General features: G+C 46.7%; 1 protein-coding gene across 1 annotated transcript in view; it reads right to left on the bottom strand.

Annotated features, from left to right (window-relative positions):
* The window catches only part of LOC138567897 (SCO-spondin-like), a 1,036,222-nt gene that overhangs the window by 275,499 nt on the left and 740,137 nt on the right, over positions 1-20,586 (bottom strand). The window contains exon 79 of the mRNA XM_069646396.1: positions 16,023-16,243. Within this exon, the coding sequence (XP_069502497.1) occupies positions 16,023-16,243 (221 nt within the window). The remainder of the gene's footprint in view (positions 1-16,022; positions 16,244-20,586) is intronic.

Below are 20,586 nucleotides of genomic sequence, written 5' to 3'. Positions count from 1 at the left end.
TTTTTAAAAGCTTTCCCTTTTAGCCTCTAAGGGTCATGGAACACAGAAAATTAAAGTAATTTTCCCAGTACAAATTGTCAGTTTGTTGAAGGAGTTTAGCTGTGGTTCGATCACGGGTCTTCTGGATCCAGTGTAGAAACCTCAGACAACTGGCACAACCCCCACACACCTCAATGCCCCTCCCCCTGCTTCACAGTGCTTTAATCACACTGTAATATGTCACCCGCTACGCTCTAGTGGTGAAGGCGGACCCTGCAATGAAAGTGGTGGAGACCCAGTTAGTGGGAATTTCGGACACAGCATGGTGCAAGACATATGGGAAAGAGGAATAACTAATAGAGTTCAAAGGTGCTGGCCTTAACACGAGGTTCTCAGCCCTAAGATGTGGAAAAACAATGTTATAGATGAGATGTACGGTTGACAGGAAAGGGATTCGATCTCGGATTTACTCCTGTTTCTCCACTGACTAGACGAGCGATGGGGGCAAAGATAGTGGTCCTGTCTGAGCCCAAACACTGTCATGGCGCTGTGTGATTCCACAGGTGCACATTCACTTTGAAGTCCCTTAATCAGGAAGGCTGATGAGTGTTACTCTCTCTCTGTCACTAACACACAGATGTTTCCCTTGATTAATGCACATGCTGAACCCTTGTCAGAGTGACGAAGGGTTACAGCTGGAACTAGCCCAGTGATTTTTGTGGGACCCCTTTCACCACCGTGTGGCTTTTGACATGTACCTAGGGTCAGCCACTGTGAATCTGAAGCTCTGAATTATTGTTGCTTGAAGCTAAAGCTCACAATGTCCCTGCATTGCTAAAAGGGCAGGTCTGTGCGATAGGCTCATTCTTTGCCTCCATTCTTGCTATACTGTCCATTTATTTTACATGTATAGCAGCGCACCAAACCATCAGTTGTCTTTTTCACATTGCATTGTGGTTGCCTAAGGCCCTGTGCTTTAAATTGTTTCTTGAACATTATGTTGTGTTTGCATAAATACCAGGGTGTTATTTCACTGGTCCTATGACTGCTGAGGTCCTCTCTTCTACACCCTGCCCACACCACCCCATGACCACTACTCAGCACCCTATCATTCCTCCTTCCTGACACTCCTCTCCCCCACCTCCTAGTTTTGGGAGGATAGCTCAGGGGCAACTTGCTCGCCTTGGAATCAAGATGACAGAGAGCATCACAAGCTCGATCCCCGGGTCCACGCTTAGAAACCTCTGGGTATTAAACGCGTTTTAAATAACCAATCATATCATATAAGACTCCTATAGCTCTCTCTTCTTAATTTTCATGCATCCCTCACTCTCCTACTGCTACAAATCCCTACCCCCCCACCTTTCTTCCACTCTTTAGAGGCTCTTTCACCACCACCATCATCTCTTCCCTCTTCCTCCTTATTGTCCACATCTTCCTATTGAGTCACTCCAATTCCTCCCACCCACGAATGGCCAACCTACTCTCTCTTAACCCATCTACTCTCCTCCCCTCCCTCTATGCACCTTTCTCCCTCCACACTCTCCCACTTCTCTTACACAATCTGGAATCCCCAATCTATCTATAATGAAACCTATGTCATCTCTGAACACCCCCACTCTAGCAGGCGTGGGCAGCACTGAGACCAGGAGCGCCCATCTTGAGTCTGCAACCGTTGCTGCTTTTCACGCTGCCTACTCCTCTGGATCTTCCAAGCAAGATGGGGCGGGGTTGGTCTAAGGATCCCCTTTGCCCCACTTCTAGCTTCTGACTTGCTAGCACTCTCCTTTGAATTCGGTGCTACCCACTTGTCCCATCTACCCCCATCATTGTTGCTCTCTTAATCCATTCTTCCCCAATCTTGACAGCCTCTTTCACTTCATTGCCTCTGAAGCACCTATAGCACTCGATGTGACTTTGATCCCCTCAAAATCCCTTCCACCCACCAACTTGAACTTTACACTCTATTGTCTGATGACTCTACTATCTCACTTTACAATCGCTTTACAGTCTACCCGCTCGCGACCAAGGGCACCTTCGTGAAACTCGTCTTCCTCTTCTGCTCATTGTGCACATCTAATCTCAATATGTACCCCTCCCCATCTGATCGCACCCTCCCCATTCACTCTCTCCCCATCTAACACCTAAGATCTTAAAATGTAAATTCATAACTGATTCATTTGAACCCTACCTAGGCAAAGTAAAATCCTCCCTACCTGCGTTTGCTTCTCCCGAGGCCTCTTTTATTGAACAGGCATTCTCTTATTTTAAACTGACCCATCCACCCCTCGCCCCAGCCCTGGATCACCCCTTAGATCCACCTCCTTAAAACTGGCATGCAATGCCATTTCGCAGGAGGAGCAAGAATCGGTCCCCTCCTTTTCACCCTCAAAAATGTCCTGCTGTCCTTTAGCACTGCTCTTGACACTGCAGACTCATTCTATTCCACCAATCTGTTCACAACGCTTGGATCTCAAGCCTGAAAAATCTCCTCCATACTCGAAATTATGCTGTTCCCTCCTTGCCCGGCTGCTAGCTAATCTTCCCTATCAACACTGATGACTCGCCCACTATTTCTTTACTAAATCTTAACACATTTGTGACATCCTTACCATCCTCCTATCCCTCCTTCACCTTGCCTCCTTCTCGCCATCATCTATCTCGACCACCTCCTTTCTAAACTCCTTCCTCAAAACTTCTCTTAATGAACTGGCACCCCTCCTAAGGCTTGCCAGCACCTCATACCCCTCTGCTGGCCTGTTTTCCTCACAAACAATCAATGGCCTTGCATCTCTGAGTTGCTCCCTCCTCCCCCCATGTGGAATTCGACCATCCACATGGTGAGTGTGCACTCGCTTGGCTTTTTTCATTAAGAAATTGAATGATGGCAGATCAACCTCGGAAAATGAGTGGGGCTAATCCGCACACATTTCCCTTTGCGCACGGCATGACAAACCCATAGAGCTGTGTACTCGGGGTACACAGCCTACAGTCCTCCCTGTCACATTTAGTTGGAATCTGACACCGAGGAGCACATGAAGGCATCTCAAAAGGCGGAGGGCAAAACCTTCCCCTGCCATGTCCAGCCTAAATAAATATCAAAGGCTGCATGGATCCGCACTGCCAATTGTCAGTTCTGCTGGTGGCAGCGCATACTGATGAGAGTTAATTGAAGCAGGCCTGCAAGAGGCCTGGTCGCAGAGCTGACAAAGGGGACAGGAAACCCAACACCTTTTTGATATGCATTGTGTCAGCGTGAAGTCAGCTCCCACCTCTTAGTATCAAGGGCAGTGAAATGTAATGTCTGGGACAACTGTTTACAGTAGGTATTCTCAGCACGGGACCCCCTCTCAGAAGGTAGGAGTATATGATTTGATGGAGACGGAATATCTATTCTCTCCACAACTTCAAGGGAGACCTGTTCTTTGATCAGGAACCACTGAGAGCTCAATTAACCAGAGAGACCCTTTGATCCACAACAGACAGGAAGATGGGTGGGACTTAGTAGTACATGTGTCACCCCTTTACGTTTCCTTGCAAAGCACTCTGGTTATGACCTCAAGCATAACAGAAGGTTGTTGGTGGGGACACAGGATTGGTTCATTAAGGTAGGCTTAGCCTGCACCAATCACTGGGGCCCATTTGGCTTTTAAAGAAGGCTGATCACCTCTCTTTGCAGATCATCTGAAGACTTTGCAAGGAGTAGCAAGAAGAACCCATTGGGATCCTGGCTGAAGATACAGTGTGCCTTACATCTTCCACCAGGAAGGCCAGGAAATCCAAGAGGGAAGCAAGATCTCTACCTTAAACATCTCCCAGGGAACAGAGGGAGATACTGAATCCAGAGGACCCTCCAAGCAACTCCAGAACCGGTACACAGCCAGCACACAGTGTGCCCTGCTGGGCTCTGCAAGCAAGGTTCCTAGGTGGGAAGTGCCAGAGAGTCTCTGAACCAAACAAAGGACAAGACCATTGCCTGCAACACTCTCCTCAGCTTTGGACGGTCAGCCTCAAAGAACGGCATGAGCCCAGCGAAGAAGCTAGGAGGAGTGCACCGATAAATATCAACCAACGTCCACTTTTAAGGACATTTTCCAGGCAGTCGAGCACCTCGAGCTGCAACCGACTGCAACGCTGACTGTTGTCACGCTGCAGTCATTTACACCATCCGAGACGCCTGGACCAGTGCTTCACACCCGCCAACCAACACTGAGACAACGATTCCTGACCCCGAGCCACCATGTAGGCCATTCTGCAGCCGTCTGTCAAGCCTTGCTCGCCGAACTGCCTGCCACCTGATACCCGCAGCTGTCTCCTGTCTAGAACTCTGTTGCAGAAGCTGCTAAGTGCCCTGAAACAGACTTGACACCGTCGAGCACCAAAACCGCCTACAAGCACAAGGTACATTGTGGTTCTGTCACCTTAGTCCTTCCCCAAAGTCCCCTAGTGACATTTTATGACCCATTTCTCCCTTTGTGTTGAAACCAACATGAGCCCCTGTGCTATCCTCCCAGCCTTGACGCAACAATCTTTCCGATTTGTGGCATTTATCTCTTTTCACCCACTAGTCTAAAACCCTTTGCAGGCTCATCTTTAATGTGATCTCCTACCTCAATACTAATATCCTCCTGATTCTCTCAAGTCCTTGGCTTCTCAGCACCTTTTCATATGGTGAAACCGTCCTCCAAACTTTGAACCCTTCGGCATCCAAGACACTGCCCTTGACTAGGTTGTCACCGACCTCTCTCATCGATCCTTCTCATCTCATGTATAATGGGCACATCTGATGCAACCTCCCATCCCAGGTGGTAGTGAGAGTTGGCACTTAATCCATTTTTTAAAATTCTACTTTGTACTGCTTTCTTCAATAGTTTGTAGACAAAACTAAACTACAGAGCTGGATGGCTTTGCTAAAAAAAAAAGCAAATATCCTTCAGACACCTTCCCCCTGAGGCAGCGCATCTGTCATGGGCCTAAAACGTAGCACGTTGCCAATTTTTCTACCTTCAAATCGTTTGACCGTTTCAATATTTTGGGGGCTGAAATATGCCATTTTACCCATATTTGCAGCATATTGTTTTCCTTTACAAGGCTACACGATTAAGAGACACCATTCTGCATGTTCATTAGGTTAGCATTTCAACTATCCCCGAGTGGGTGAACACTGAGTGTATCATGCTACTGCGTTTTCGCACAGGGCCTGGCATCAGCCTGTGTTGCCCCTCAAATTCCTTTGGCCAGGTGTTCCTGGATATTCCAGAAGTAGATCAATAGTAAGCCTGTCAGGTGCTCAGGGGTAGTGGTTTCTCTTGCACAAAGTGCAGCGTGTCAACTCACTCCAGAGCCTTGCGCCAGGTGCAGCACCGTTCAATGCCCCCAACCCTGCACAGTCCCAGGTGGACATTTGGGCCAACTTTGGGGGGAAGGTTAGTCTCTGGCATGCAGGCTGCAATGCAAATCATGGCACTTCCTCTTCCCAACTTTGCTCGTGACCTCCCTCCTGGCATATCTGCTTGTCTAGGCAATCCGTCTTTGGATGGCAGTTGGCCATTTTATGCTAAATACTTCCAAGATCAAAGGTGTCAATCTTTATGCCTCCAGTATGACCTCTCCTTCCTTCACCCATCTCATTGTCAGGACTCATGCTCTCTCCTCCTCCAGGTGGGCAATTTCAGTTTCTTTTTCATAGTGACCATAACCTTCACCACTTCATTACATGCACCTTAACTGTGACCAGGATTAACCAGTTTAACCTTATTGTCACCGTCAACTCAATCAAACCTTCATAATGTCTCTGGCACTCATCCACCTTGACTACTGTGCCAGCTTTGACCAAAGCCTACCCCTTCACTCCTTCTCCCAGCCTAATAAAGGAAGCCATTTTGACAGCCGTGCCTTGTACAGTCTCCCCAACTCTTCTGCCACATCTAAACACCACCTTTATGCTGCATGACTTTCCATGAAAAACAGCTCTTTCTTGCTTTCTTTGCATGAACTTGCAGTCCTCTAACTAGCTGACTCGATCTCCAGCTTCTCCTCTGCCCAACCTCCCCTCTAGTGTTCTCCCTAGTCTGTATATCTCCCACTTCTCTCCTCTGCCCAACCTCCCCTCTAGTGTTCTCCCTAGTCTGTATATCTCCCACTTCTCTCCTCTGCCCAACCTCCCCTCTAGTTTTCTCCCCAGTCTGTATATCTCCCGCTTCTCTCCTCTGCCCAACCTCCCCTCTAGTTTTCTCCCCAGTCTGTATATCTCCCGCTTCTCTCCTCTGCCCAACCTCCCGTCTTGTATTCTCCCCAATCTCTATAACTCCAGCTTCTCTCCTCTGCCCAACCTCCCGTCTTGTATTCTCCCCAATCTCTATAACTCCAGCTTCTCTCCTCTGCCCAACCTCCCGTCTTGTATTCTCCCCAATCTCTATAACTTCAGCTTCTCTCCTCTGCCCAACCTCCCGTCTTGTATTCTCCCCAATCTCTATAACTCCAGCTTCTCTCCTCTGCCCAACCTCCCGTCTTGTATTCTCCCCAATCTCTATAACTCCAGCTTCTCTCCTCTGCCCAACCTCCCCTCTAGTTTTCTCCCCAGTCTGTATATCCCCCGCTTCTCTCCTCTGCCCAACCTCCCCTCTAGTTTTCTCCCCAGTCTGTATATCTCCCGCTTCTCTCCTCTGCCCAACCTCCCCTCTAGTTTTCTCCCCAGTCTGTATATCTCCCGCTTCTCTCCTCTGCCCAACCTCCCGTCTTGTATTCTCCCCAATCTCTATAACTCCAGCTTCTCTCCTCTGCCCAACCTCCCGTCTTGTATTCTCCCCAATCTCTATAACTCCAGCTTCTCTCCTCTGCCCAACCTCCCGTCTTGTATTCTCCCCAATCTCTATAACTCCAACTTCTCTCCTCTGCCCAACCTCCCATCTTGTATTCTCCCCAATCTCTCTAACTCCAGCTTCTCTCCTCTGCCCAACCTCCCGTCTTGTATTCTCCCCAATCTCTCTAACTCCAGCTTCTCTCCTCTGCCCAACCTCCCGTCTTGTATTCTCCCCAATCTCTATAACTCCAGCTTCTCTCCTCTGCCCAACCTCCCGTCTTGTATTCTCCCCAATCTCTCTAACTCCAGCTTCTCTCCTCTGCCCAACCTCCCGTCTTGTATTCTCCCCAATCTCTCTAACTCCAGCTTCTCTCCTCTGCCCAACCTCCCGTCTTGTATTCTCCCCAATCTCTATAACTCCAGCTTCTCTCCTCTGCCCAACCTCCCGTCTTGTATTCTCCCCAATCTCTATAACTCCAGCTTCTCTCCTCTGCCCAACCTCCCGTCTTGTATTCTCCCCAATCTCTATAACTCCAGCTTCTCTCCTCTGCCCAACCTCCCGTCTTGTATTCTCCCCAATCTCTATAACTCCAGCTTCTCTCCTCTGCCCAACCTCCCGTCTTGTATTCTCCCCAATCTCTCTAACTCCAGCTTCTCTCCTCTGCTCAACCTCCCGTCTTGTATTCTCCCCAATCTCTATAACTCCAGCTTCTCTCCTCTGCCCAACCTCCCGTCTTGTATTCTCCCCAATCTCTATAACTCCAGCTTCTCTCCTCTGCCCAACCTCCCGTCTTGTATTCTCCCCAATCTCTCTAACTCCAGCTTCTCTCCTCTGCCCAACCTCCCGTCTTGTATTCTCCCCAATCTCTATAACTCCCGCTTCTCTCCTCTGCCCAACCTCCCGTCTTGTATTCTCCCCAATCTCTATAACTCCAGCTTCTCTCCTCTGCCCAACCTCCCGTCTTGTATTCTCCCCAATCTCTATAACTCCAGCTTCTCTCCTCTGCCCAACCTCCCGTCTTGTATTCTCCCCAATCTCTATAACTCCAGCTTCTCTCCTCTGCCCAACCTCCCGTCTTGTATTCTCCCCAATCTCTATAACTCCAGCTTCTCTCCTCTGCCCAACCTCCCGTCTTGTATTCTCCCCAATCTCTCTAACTCCAGCTTCTCTCCTCTGCCCAACCTCCCGTCTTGTATTCTCCCCAATCTCTATAACTCCAGCTTCTCTCCTCTGCCCAACCTCCCGTCTTGTATTCTCCCCAATCTCTATAACTCCAGCTTCTCTCCTCTGCCCAACCTCCCGTCTTGTATTCTCCCCAATCTCTATAACTCCAGCTTCTCTCCTCTGCCCAACCTCCCGTCTTGTATTCTCCCCAATCTCTATAACTCCAGCTTCTCTCCTCTGCCCAACCTCCCGTCTTGTATTCTCCCCAATCTCTATAACTCCAGCTTCTCTCCTCTGCCCAACCTCCCGTCTTGTATTCTCCCCAATCTCTCTAACTCCAGCTTCTCTCCTCTGCCCAACCTCCCGTCTTGTATTCTCCCCAATCTCTATAACTCCAGCTTCTCTCCTCTGCCCAACCTCCCGTCTTGTATTCTCCCCAATCTCTCTAACTCCAGCTTCTCTCCTCTGCCCAACCTCCCGTCTTGTATTCTCCCCAATCTCTCTAACTCCAGCTTCTCTCCTCTGCCCAACCTCCCGTCTTGTATTCTCCCCAATCTCTATAACTCCAGCTTCTCTCCTCTGCCCAACCTCCCGTCTTGTATTCTCCCCAGTCTGTATAACTCCAGCTTCTCTCCTCTGCCCAACCTCCACTCGATCATTCTGCACAATCTCTATGGGCCACAGCCATCGTCTGCTTCATCTTCTTTCTTCATGCTGAGCACCACTGGAACCCACTCCTGAAGGAACAAAGTGATGCTACTAGCCACCACTTCTAAGCTGAACCAAAACTCTGTCACCTAAACCTTGAAGGAGCAGCGTCCACTTACTCCCACATTACTCCACCTCTCTGACTGCCCGCCACCTCACTCCACTAACATCCCTGTCTATATGTAGTCCCCTTGCCCATGGCCTGTCCCCAGCTTCTGCACCATCTATTCTCCATCCCCCACCCAGCCACTTGCTCGCTACATTCTCTGCAAATGTATTGCATTGCTTCTTTTCCTATTTGGCTTGTTCTGTGAGTGGTGGTTTTGGGCGATACTCCACATACCCTCAAAAATAAATAAAATAATGATAACTACAAAGAAAATGCAACTTCTTTTGTGTCTGTGCCCAGTCTCCCCCCTCCCCAAAATGAATGAATATTAGCAAAACTTATTTTAAGCGAAATAGAAACACCTAAGGTGGAAGAAAATATGAGAGTGGTAGCAGTGTAGGGATAGATGGGCAGATATTGTCTGATAACAAGTGGGGCGGGGGGGGGGGGCACACTAATAAAGCGATAAAACGGTGTCAGTTTAGTAAAAAGAAAGAAATGGAGGAAAACAAATCAACCAGCAGGCCTATTGGACAAAGCACATGGCTATCGCCCATGCATCAGTGTTGCTCACATGCCTTAAGGCGTTGAGTCCTAATATCCAGGAACTAGGCCCCTTGTTAGTATGCAGAAGCAGGCATAGTTCATACTCTAGAGCCAGATAAACATACACAGATGGTTGCCAAGAATTAAAACCACTAACGATGATTGCGCCATTGTCCCTTTATTGATTTTGGTTTTAGCGGATGATGCATTTCATGCAGCTGTGATGTTTGATGTAGTTGTACTATGACTTGCTCGTTAATAAACATTCTCCGCCTGCGATTAGGTCAAGCAGCTTCAGGTGTGTCACACGTGTAAGCAATTCCCTACAGGTATCCACTGGATGCGAGGTATAAGCAGGAAACTAAAGTTGTAATGCCAGGATGAAAGGATTGCAAGAAGTGGTCGAAACTGGCAGCATTGTGCTGCGGGAAGGGGACGGCAGATCAGCCTGAACCCTAAAAACAAGGTGAAGTGTTTGCCTGTGTCAATCTCCACAGCGAATGTCGGTTGAAAGAGAAATGTCACCTAGTGAGGTGTATGTGTGTGTGAGTAAAGCTTCAAAAGCGCTCTTCAGAAATCAGACATCCAAGTACCAGAGCGCGTGAAAATGAACTGAGGCTCAAGCGTCACTGCACGACGGGACGACAGGAGGGGATTCTGTAGAAGCCTGGCTGCCTCAAATAGAAAGCTCTTGAATCTGTCTGCTGTGTAGATATAGCTGTCTCTTACATTGGCCTATCTGACTACTTCAAAGTGGCAGCTCTTGAATCTGTCTGCTTGTGTATAGCTGTCTCTTACCTTAGCCTATGTGACTGCCTCAAAGTGACAGCTCTTGAATCTGTCTGCTTGTGTATAGCTGGCTGTTACCTTGTCCAACTCTGTCTGCTTGTGTATAGCTGTCTGTTACCTTGGCCTATCTGACTGCTTCAAGGTGACAGCTCTTGAATCTTTCTGCTTGTGTAGATATAGCTGTCTCTTACATTGGCCTATCTGACTGCTTCAAAGTGACAGCTCTTGCATCTGTCTGCTTGCAGCTGTATGTTACCTTGACCTATCTGACTCCCTCAAAGTGACAGCTCTTGAATCTGTCTGCTTGTGAATTGCTGTCTCTTACCTTGTCCAACTCTGTCTGCTTGTGTATAGCTGTCTGTTACCTTGGCCTATCTGACTGCTTCAAGGTGACAGCTCTTGAATCTGTCTGCTTGTGTAGATATAGCTGTCTCTTACATTGGCCTATCTGACTACTTCAAAGTGACAGCTCTTGAATCTGTCTGCTTGTGTATAGCTGGCTGTTACCTTGTCCAACTCTGTCTGCTTGTGTATAGCTGTCTGTTACCTTGGCCTATCTGACTGCTTCAAGGTGACAGCTCTTGAATCTTTCTGCTTGTGTAGATATAGCTGTCTCTTACATTGGCCTATCTGACTGCTTCAAAGTGACAGCTCTTGCATCTGTCTGCTTGTGAATAGCTGTCTCTTACCTTGTCCAACTCTGTCTGCTTGTGTATAGCTGTCTCTTACATTGGCCTATCTGACTGCTTCAAAGTGACAGCTCTTGCATCTGTCTGCTTGTGTATAGCTGTATGTTACCTTGACCTATCTGACTCCCTCAAAGTGACAGCTCTTGAATCTGTCTGCTTGTGAATAGCTGTCTCTTACCTTGTCCAACTCTGTCTGCTTGTGTATAGCTGTCTCTTACATTGGCCTATCTGACTGCTTCAAAGTGACAGCTCTTGCATCTGTCTGCTTGTGTATAACTGTATGTTACCTTGACCTATCTGACTCCCTCAAAGTGACAGCTCTTGAATCTGTCTGCTTGTGAATAGCTGTCTCTTACCTTGTCCAACTCTGTCTGCTTGTGTATGGCTGTCTGTTACCTTGGCCTATCTGACTGCTTCAAGGTGACAGCTCTTGAATCTGTCTGCTTGTGTAGATATAGCTGTCTCTTACATTGGCCTATCTGACTGCTTCAAAGTGACAGCTCTTGAATCTGCTTGTGTAGATAGAGCTGTCTCTTACCTTGGCCTATCTGACTGCTTCAAAGTGACAGCTCTTGAATCTGTTTGCTTGTGAATAGCTGTCTCTTACCTTGTCCCTACTCTGCCTGCTTGTGTTTAGCTGTCTCTTGTCTTGGCCTATCTGACTGTCTGAAAGGGACAGCTCTTGAATTGTCTGCTTGGGAATAGCTGTCTGTTACCTTAGCCTTTCTGACTGCCTCGAAGTGACAGCCCTTGAATCTGTCTGACTGCCTCAATGGGACAGCTCTTGAATGTCTCTACTTGTGAATAGGTGTCTCTTACCTTAGCCTATGTGACTGCCTCAAAGTGACTGCTCTTGAATCTGTCTGCTTGTGTACAGCTGTCTCTTACCTTAGCCTATATGACTGCCTCAAAGTGACTGCTCTTGAATCTGTCTGCTTGTGGATAGCTGTCTCTTACCTTAGCCAATGTGACTGCCTCAAAGTGGCTGCTCTTGAATCTGTCTGCTTGTGTATAGCTGGCTGTTACCTTAGCCTATGTGACTGCCTCAAAGTGACTGCTCTTGAATCTGTCTGCTTGTGGATAGCTGTCTCTTACCTTAGCCTATGTGACTGCCTCACAGTGACTGCTCTTGAATCTGGAAATTGCATCAATGTTTTTTTAAAGTAATTTGCTAATATGGAAATGCAGTTAAACCCAAGAGGTTTACATGATATCACACGGGCATGTATGCATTTGATACCCCTGGCTAACTGTACTGAAACATGGCAGAAACATTATGTATTAGAGTTCAAGTGTCTCTTATGTTCATCTTTTCAAAGTAAATAGTTGCATTTTTACAGTCATTTGGAATGCGGGAAATTTAAATAGACTATGTAAATATCTGCTGCAAATATATATAGGTCTATTTTTTATTTATTTATTTATTTCATTTTTTGAAGGGCGCTACATGCCCGCAGGCCTCAGAGCACAACATGAAATGTAAAGAAGGAGCGGCCGATGACAAAGGGAATTCTATTCAGGTTGATTAAAAAGGAAGGTCTTCACGCATTTCTTGAAGGCAGATAGTGAAGGGCAAGTTTTGATGCTTCCAGGCAAAGCATTCCATTGGCGTGGAGCGTTAAATTCAAAGCTACAGTCGCCAAAGTTTTTCAGGCCGGGTCTTGACTATTTGAGCAGACGTGCGTGGAAGAGGCGAAAGGTTCTGCTAGATGGTTTCCTCGTTAATCTATTGGCAAGGTATTGTGGTGCCTTGCCATTTTGGCATTCATAGGCGAGGGATGGGATCTTGTGTTTAATGCTCAGCTCCACCGGCAGTAAGTGCAATTTCCTTCTGGCTACTGTAATGTGGCCCCGTCTGGTCAGGCCAAAAACAGCCCAAACAGCACCATTCTGCACGATCTGTAGCAGTTTCATATTCGCCAGAGAGGTCCCAGTTAACAAGCTGTTACAGTAATCCAGGCGCGGGTTTATCAGTGAGGTGACGAGGTGGATCTATTTGAAATGCTAAGGTAAGGTCTAATCTGGTGTTAAGTTTAATTACATGTCCGCGCGAAGAGCGGATTTGAGAGACATGATTTTTCATGGAGAAGTTAGCATCAAGTGTCACTCCCAAGGTTTTCACAGATTTGCTCACTGAATGGATGTCCCGGCAACGGCGAAAGATTCATATTGTTGTGCAAGTCTCTTCAGTATTGGACCCGAAGCCATGATGAGTAACTCTATATTGGAGTCATTAAGAGCTAATGAGTTAGACCCCATCCATGCTTGAATTTTGCATATATGCAGTTCACGGCATCTACATCCTTCTGCTAGTTGCCCGAGCGTTCAAAGAGGATCTATCCTCCAGAAGGTCATGAAACGGTTGAATATAGACATTAAAAAGCAGGAGGGAAAGACAAGAACCCTGCGGGACGCCACATGTATTTAATATGGGTTTAGCCTGAGATCTCTCCATTGTTACTCTGGAGGTTGTTGGACCGACAAAGCCCAAATAGTACGCAAATAATTTTTTCTACATTAGCAGAGCAGTTATCTATGGATAGTAGTCTTTTGTAAAGCAGGTCATGGTCAAAGATATCAAAAGCTGCTGAAAGATCTAATAATAGTAGCAGCGCAGGATGTTTTCTCTCGATGATATCAGTGATATTGGATTTAAGGTCCAAAAGAGACGTTTTGGTACAGAGCTGTGCCCTGAAACAACACTGACTTGGATGTTATGTTTCTTTATGAATTTCTGTAACTATATGTACGCCACTTTTTCTATGATTTTCAATAGATAGGGGACGTTGGTCATGGGTCTGTAGTTTTTGGAGGTGGAGATTTTTTATACTATTATTGCACGTGCACTTTATGGTGACATAGGACTAAGGTTAATGGGTAGGAAGGAAAACGGGACAGAGGGAGCAGGTGGATAATGATGATGACAGAGCATCTAAGGGAGTTTTAGATTTTGCTGTAGCTTTACTATTTCCAAGAATGTTGTGTATTTTAATGAATTGGTCATTCATGTATGAACAATATTGTACATTATTTGATAAAGACATCTCTTTGATTAAAGATTACTATGATAAAATAGAGTGATAGATGGGAGGCTGGACATTAAATTAATCCTCTGGCATTGCTCAGAGTAAAGCTCCATTCTATGTCCTTCAGCCTGCGCTGCCATGCCAGGAAGGGAAAGACCATTTTCAGAACAAAGGAAGTTTGGTCCCACTCTTAAAGAGTCAGTCAAGCCTGAACTGCTAGGTCAAAGAGCCCCCCGTGAACACCCCCCAAAGCCACCCAATCCTCCCTGCACAAGACCACAAGTCATCCCGGACATGCGTTGTAGGTTTGGGTATGTTTGACCGAAAGAAAACGCTCCAAAAAAATAGATCGAAAAAAAAGTTGACCGCATGCAACATCATATAGTAGGATGTTTCATGCGGCACACACTTTGCAGGTTTGTCAAACAAAAAAAAAATGTGTTCCCCACCCCCCATTCCCCACTTACCTGTTATCTCGCCGCCTGGTCCACTTCAGCCCTGCAGTGTCAGATCCGTCCCTCCAACGCGGGTCGGATCTGATGCCGCAGGGTCCTTTTTTTTTTCCAGTCCCCCGCCTTCAATATTGATGAAGCGGGGGACACCCCTGCAACCCCATAAGGCTAATACCTGCTGAAAATAGGGAGCAGGGGACACCCCGCAACCCCCGCTCCACATGTTCGGCATGTATTAGCCTAATTGTTCAGTTGCATTCGATCGAATGTTACTGGCCAAATTCGGTCAAATGTAACATTCGGTCAAATAAAACCGAACAATTATACTAATACTGCGTTATAGCTTCAGTGTCTAGGCACAGCAAGCTCTGGGCCCATGCTGGCTGACTGACTCAAGCTAGCTTCTATCTGTGTCTCCTAGCAACATCTTCATTACATTAAGCCATCCCAGCACTCCATCTGGAAGGATGTGTGCTGAGGCCTAGTAAGCAGATTTCAGTTTTGGAGAATTAGGTGTATTCATGGCATTTGTAGGTTAAAGTAGTGTGAGCGTACCGAAAATGAGTAGTGTACTGCTCTGGTTTTCTTTGGTGTTTTGGACAATCACAAGCACTGAGTTTATGTGACTTTGTAAATGCTTGGAGGACTGGATCACACAATCTATCATGTCCTTGGGTCTGGTGAGACTAGGGAACCACTACCTTGCACTGCAATATCTTGAGCGCCCCACAGTTGAAGCTTATAAGGGGCCAGTTATAAAACCATATCTTCATACAAGGACTCTGACATAATGCACTTTTGGTGAGACCATCCCTGTTGGTTTCAGAGTTAAGGAATGAAATAGGTCAACTGAACCGCATTCCAGCGGGAAGGGCTGCAACAGGTGCTATTGGCCCGTACCTAATTTATATTTTGGAGTGTTTAATGTGAATTAGAATCAGTTTTACATTTATTTGTTTATTTATACTTTATTCACAGGTTTTCATTCTGCAGAACAAGTCCCATTCAGGGCTAAACCACGGTGAAATGCGGAGGCACAACAACTCAGGGACAGGCACCTTATATGTCAAGGTTCTGTCTGGAAATCAGCACGGTATGGAAAAGTGCAGGGAATTGTAGCGTTCACTGGGGCAAGTCAGCCAAAGTTTGGAGGAGGGGACTTTACCAGTGTTCAAAATGTACCTTGCGTAGGTGGCCAACGCAAGGCCATATGGGTAGAAGCAGAGAATGCAGATAAGCAGAGTACAGGGAGCAAGCGCTGGGGGAAATGTGAGTGGAATGTGGGCTTATTTTCCATACCCTGACGATACCTAACCAAAAGTAGATTTGAGGACCAACCGGCATAGACCATTTGATTGCAGGGAGATGAAGCGGCACATTTCACAGGTATGCTTATTTTGAAGGCACTAAAACTTCATTAACTCTTGTGAGGTTCCCCATTAGATGGGATGAGCAGTCTATCACTGTACCTTGGCGATTGCTCCTATTGCCTAACCTAGGGTTGCCCAACTTCAGGCCTTATTGCAGGGAAACCTGACAGGTCTTCAGAATATTCCTCAGCAATATTCATCAGGAGAAATGTGCATACATTTAAAATCAGTGTATGCAAATGTATCTCATGAACATTAATGAGGGGTATAATGAAAATCAGACATGGATCCGCACCTCGAGGTCTGGAATCTGACAACCTTGGCCTAACCCAAGGCGCATACATGATGTTCTGGAAGTCTGAGTGGACAGGGTCTTACACGGGTTACCTTTACAATCCGTACCCCGACAGTCTCTCTGTTGCTCGCTGCTCCCCAGACATGCCCGTCCCCCCTTCTGAGGGGTGGGGTTATTGCACTCCCGGGAACGGTGCTGCACTCCTTCCCCGCAGCTCTCGTTACAGGGAGACCATGGAGCCCAGGGACTCCACCCCCCATCCAGGCGGCAGGAGGGGTCAGCGGTGCACTGCAGGTGGCCACTCTCACAGGAGCTGTAAAGAAAAGAAAGCTTGACATTAGTCACAAAGTATGGAGAGTAGCCGACAGTGAAGAAGGACTCGTACCGGCATCCCATTGTACCAGTGATTCTCAATTGGTTTGGTTGTCTCACCAAAGGTAAAAAGTCCATATTCGTAATCAAAAGTCCTTATTTGTAATAAATATTTGATCGTCCAGTCCACAAGCATGAATGCCACATAATTAATAAGATAATGCCACCTTCAGAGGTACATAACCAGTCATACCGATACTTTTTCCCCATTAAAGTATTTGACAAGTTGGGTTTGGGGGAACCACTAGGCTGATTTTGACTGAGGAGAGAATCTCAGAACTCTGTGTGGCATTAGCTTGTAAGAAAATAAATACATTTTATAGTGATATAAAGATGACATTTGTTCCGATTCTGCCTTATTGCAAGTTGGGCAGTGAGGGTAAAATGCAACGGTATTAGTGTAGATCGCTGCATTACTGTACCGCTCAACTATGGGTTTGGCAGAAAGTTGGAGGATTCACCTCCAGCTATGAGCTGCAAGTAAATCAGCCGACTTTCTGCCAAAGTTTGGTAGAATTACCGCATGGCGGAATTACCACTGCAGTATTTCTGCCAAAATACCCCATTCATTCCAATGGACTCAAATAAATGGGAACCTATATCACCTACCGCCACTTGTAATCCGGCAACAACAGCACCATGCCAAGTGGCAGTAACGGTAATACCATTTGGTGGTATTGTTGCCTTAAGAGTGAATCTACTTTATGAGCTCAACTGCAAACCTAGGAATCCCTCAATGGTATTCTTAAGAAAACTGTCACAGATGGATCATTCACTATCCAGTTGCACACCTGCACTGCCTCAGGAAACACTTGCACTTAGTTCTGTATCTGCATCCCTACAGTCCCATTACCTGCACTTATCAGACACTTGTTGTCTGCACTTAACCCTTGCACTTCCACCTGCTGGCCGCACTACTTGTTTTTGATCCTGTGTCCTGCACTTGCCCTTCCTCCCCTTCCCCTGGCACTTTTCCCCTCCCCTCACCCCTGCACTTGCACGTTCTCAATGTCACTGGGCCTAGTAAGATCGTTGCCTTTGTCCTCCCTTTGTTTATCCTCCCTTGCCTCGTCGCGCCTTGAAACGCTTGTGTAAAGGTACGTTATACATGTCATATATCATATCAGAGTAAGTGCAGTTGAGGCAACACCGCAGCCTTAGTTTTACTTCACCTGCCTGTGGTCTTTGGCCTAATTGGACTCACCATGTAAAACTATGCTTTAGCAAGAGTTGGGACAGAAAGTGGTGCTGATCCATTACCTGTCAGAGTCACTACTCATTTGCGATGACACTTTATCCCTTAAACTATTAGTGTCCTATAACTTCTGGCCATGTCCCACTTTTTTTTTAGTGTCAATCTGTTTCTTATATGTAACTTGATTGGGATTTTTGACTTTTCATTCAATAATTAAGCAGGTGACTCTTATCTTTTTGTCGGTCTTTCCTCCTCATCTCACACTAAAGTGTGACCGTAGCTTAATCGATCAAAAAATAAATGTTTTTTAAAAATAAATTCCCTACTATGAAGTCCTATCACTGGCCTTCCTTGCTAGGTCCAGGCCCATCCCTTCCAGGCAAGCGGACAACCTCAGAGTATCGACGAATCATGATGTTTCTCTTAACTCACTGATAGTAGTAATGACTGTCAAGGTTTCCACCCTTTTAGAGCATTTGTGAAGCTTATTTTCGTACTTGGCTTCTCCAATAAGTGTTAGAGCTCCCATTGGTCTAGTGGTGCCTGGCATCATTATACCAATGGAGTCTCTCTTGGGCAACCTACAAATGTCCTCCTCATTTGAAAGAACTAGAGAAAGCTGTAGCCTGCCCGTTGATTGGAATCAGACTATTATATCACATCATGTTGACACTCCTGTTCCTGCACTGGCTCCCGGGTACATTTTAAAATCATTAGTGTGGTGGACCAGGCCTTATATGGCCGAGGATCATTGCTCTTTGCCAAAACAACACTAAAGAAAACATGGAGATCTTTGTCAACCCTTCTGATATACATTCCAAAGAATTATGGTAGATCCTTCCATGCTGGAGCCCCTTCGAAATGTGTGCCCTTCTGTCTGCTTAACATTCAGAACAATATTTATGGTAAGGGTGAGGGATTTCCATCTTGCGATTTTTATTAATTAACACATTGATGCGGGTCATTCCATCTCTGAAACAGTATTCTTCCAATCAGATTCCCCTTTCACAACCTCCATGCCGAAAGCATAGCACACTTGTGCACTGCTGCATCAATAGTCTAATCTGTAGCACTTGCTCTCTAGTGGCACAGAGCAGGTTCAGAGGTGACAGGTGTCCATCTGACAGCTGCAGTGACACCCAAGTATCTGATGTGCAGCGGCTGAATTTAAGACATGCATCCTGTACCAAAACGCATAATTCTGAGTCTGCTGTTCTGGTGCCAGAATAATCTATAAATAGAAGCCATCCCTGAGTTTAATGGTAGTGAATGGTAGTTCTCATAATTACTGTGGACACCTCGATTTCATATCACATATGTGTTCGCCCTGTGAGCCCAGGTCAGCTGTGGAAGGGTTTTGTGTATCCTCCCCCAGACAGGTTGTCATTGCTACTGCAAGCAAGACTGTATCCTTGGGGATTGCCTCTCTTTGTTCTTTTGTGAGGGCAGGTAACACTGACCCTAGAAAGATGGCCACTCTACATGAAGCCCGACTGGGAACAGGAATTAAAGGGGATGCCCATCAAAAGGGGTAGCCTCACGCCAAGGTGCTGCATATCAAAGTGCCTTTGATCCTACTGAGAAGGGAAGGGGCAGGGTTAGTGTAGACAGGGGGAGCACTTTACAGTGGAGGAAGGTTCAACCATCTTCTTTCTCTCTGCCTCTCTCCTAACTTCATGTCCCCTCCACTTCCAGTAGCACAAATCCCTTTGGAGGTGATGTCAGAAGACAACTGTGGATGTTTGCCTTTAAAAGAAGGGGTCTCTCACCACTTCTTTGATTCACTTTTGGACAAACACTTAAGGAAGAATTCATTGTACCTCTTTTGGCAGAGTTGCTTTATCCAAAGTCCTCGGCCAGTGAGGTGAAAACTTAATGTTCAAGATAGGGGGAAGCTCTGTCCCCTAACCTTACCCAGGGTCCAGTGTGGGTAAACGAGTGCTGAGACAAGATCTACCTCTCTGCTAGCCACATTTGTGCCCCAGACCTCACCGCGTTGAAGGACCCCTGGAGTTGTGTGCCAGTGCCCCCTGTGTTTGAGAACCCGAGAACAAGAGCCAATCTGCTCCTTTAATCCCTTGATTAGAATACCCATGCACCCTGTGAGCCAGGACAGCCAGAATCCCTGTTTTCATTGCATTGAACCGATCCAACTGCCTTCGAACCAGGTTCACCACATTTTGAACAACAGGAACCGCCGCTGCTGCATTTCACACTCACTCAAACTCATCAAACAAGCATGCTTGCAACTCGAACCAGCTCAATGCTGTATCGTGCCCCACAGAGCCCCTCACCTGCTCAAATCAACTGCTTTTCGCCAGACCCCAACTCGAACCACTGGAGTGTCACTTGCCAGCTTGAACCAGCAAATGACTCGGCCCGGCTCAACCTCAAACTGCCACTTCATCGAACTGTACAACGGAGCATCAAGATCACCATTTCAAACTGTAGCGGACCCTCGATTCGAACCATGGGAGCATCACTTGCTGAACTTGCCCAGTGGTTAAAGCCCAACTCGAACTGGTTAGACACCAAACCGATCCTGGTGAGCACTCCATCCTGCAAGGCTCGAACGCTGCCTTTTGAGCCATTCTGAGTCATCATATTCGCCCCCAGTCAGCTCGTACTTGGGTCAACACGACTTGCTGCACAAGAACTTTGCTTGAACCGCTTGCACAACCGCTTGAAGCCTGGTTTGATGCTGTCAAACCACCAAGAATTGTAATAAGGTAATATTGACTGCTAACTACCCCCTTGGTCCATTTGTAGGCCCTAGAGACTGGTTAAGTCACTTTGATTAGTTTTGCAAACAATATAGTCTTTTTCAGAAAATGTTGCCATTTTACCTGCCTTACACCCCTGATTCATCAACCAGAGTGCTTCATCTTGACATCATGCTTATTCTGTGTTCCTTCCTCAGCGGTGTGCTTTATGCACTGTTTTATAGTCAGGTATTATTGCATATGGTGTGTTTAATTAATGTATATTGATGTGATTTTTATCACCCCTACCTCCAGAGCCTCACCTCCACCCCCAGGGAAGTTCCCATGACATACCTCAATGGGGGCTGCGGTAGAGGTAGGGAAAAG

The sequence above is a fragment of the Ambystoma mexicanum genome, chromosome 2p, assembly GCF_040938575.1.
Source record: "Ambystoma mexicanum isolate Mex_15411 chromosome 2p, UKY_AmexF1_1, whole genome shotgun sequence".
Classification (NCBI taxonomy): Eukaryota; Metazoa; Chordata; class Amphibia; order Caudata; family Ambystomatidae; genus Ambystoma; species Ambystoma mexicanum.
The sequence above is the reverse complement of the archived record's forward strand: the minus strand, read 5'-3'. Positions and strand labels throughout refer to the sequence as shown.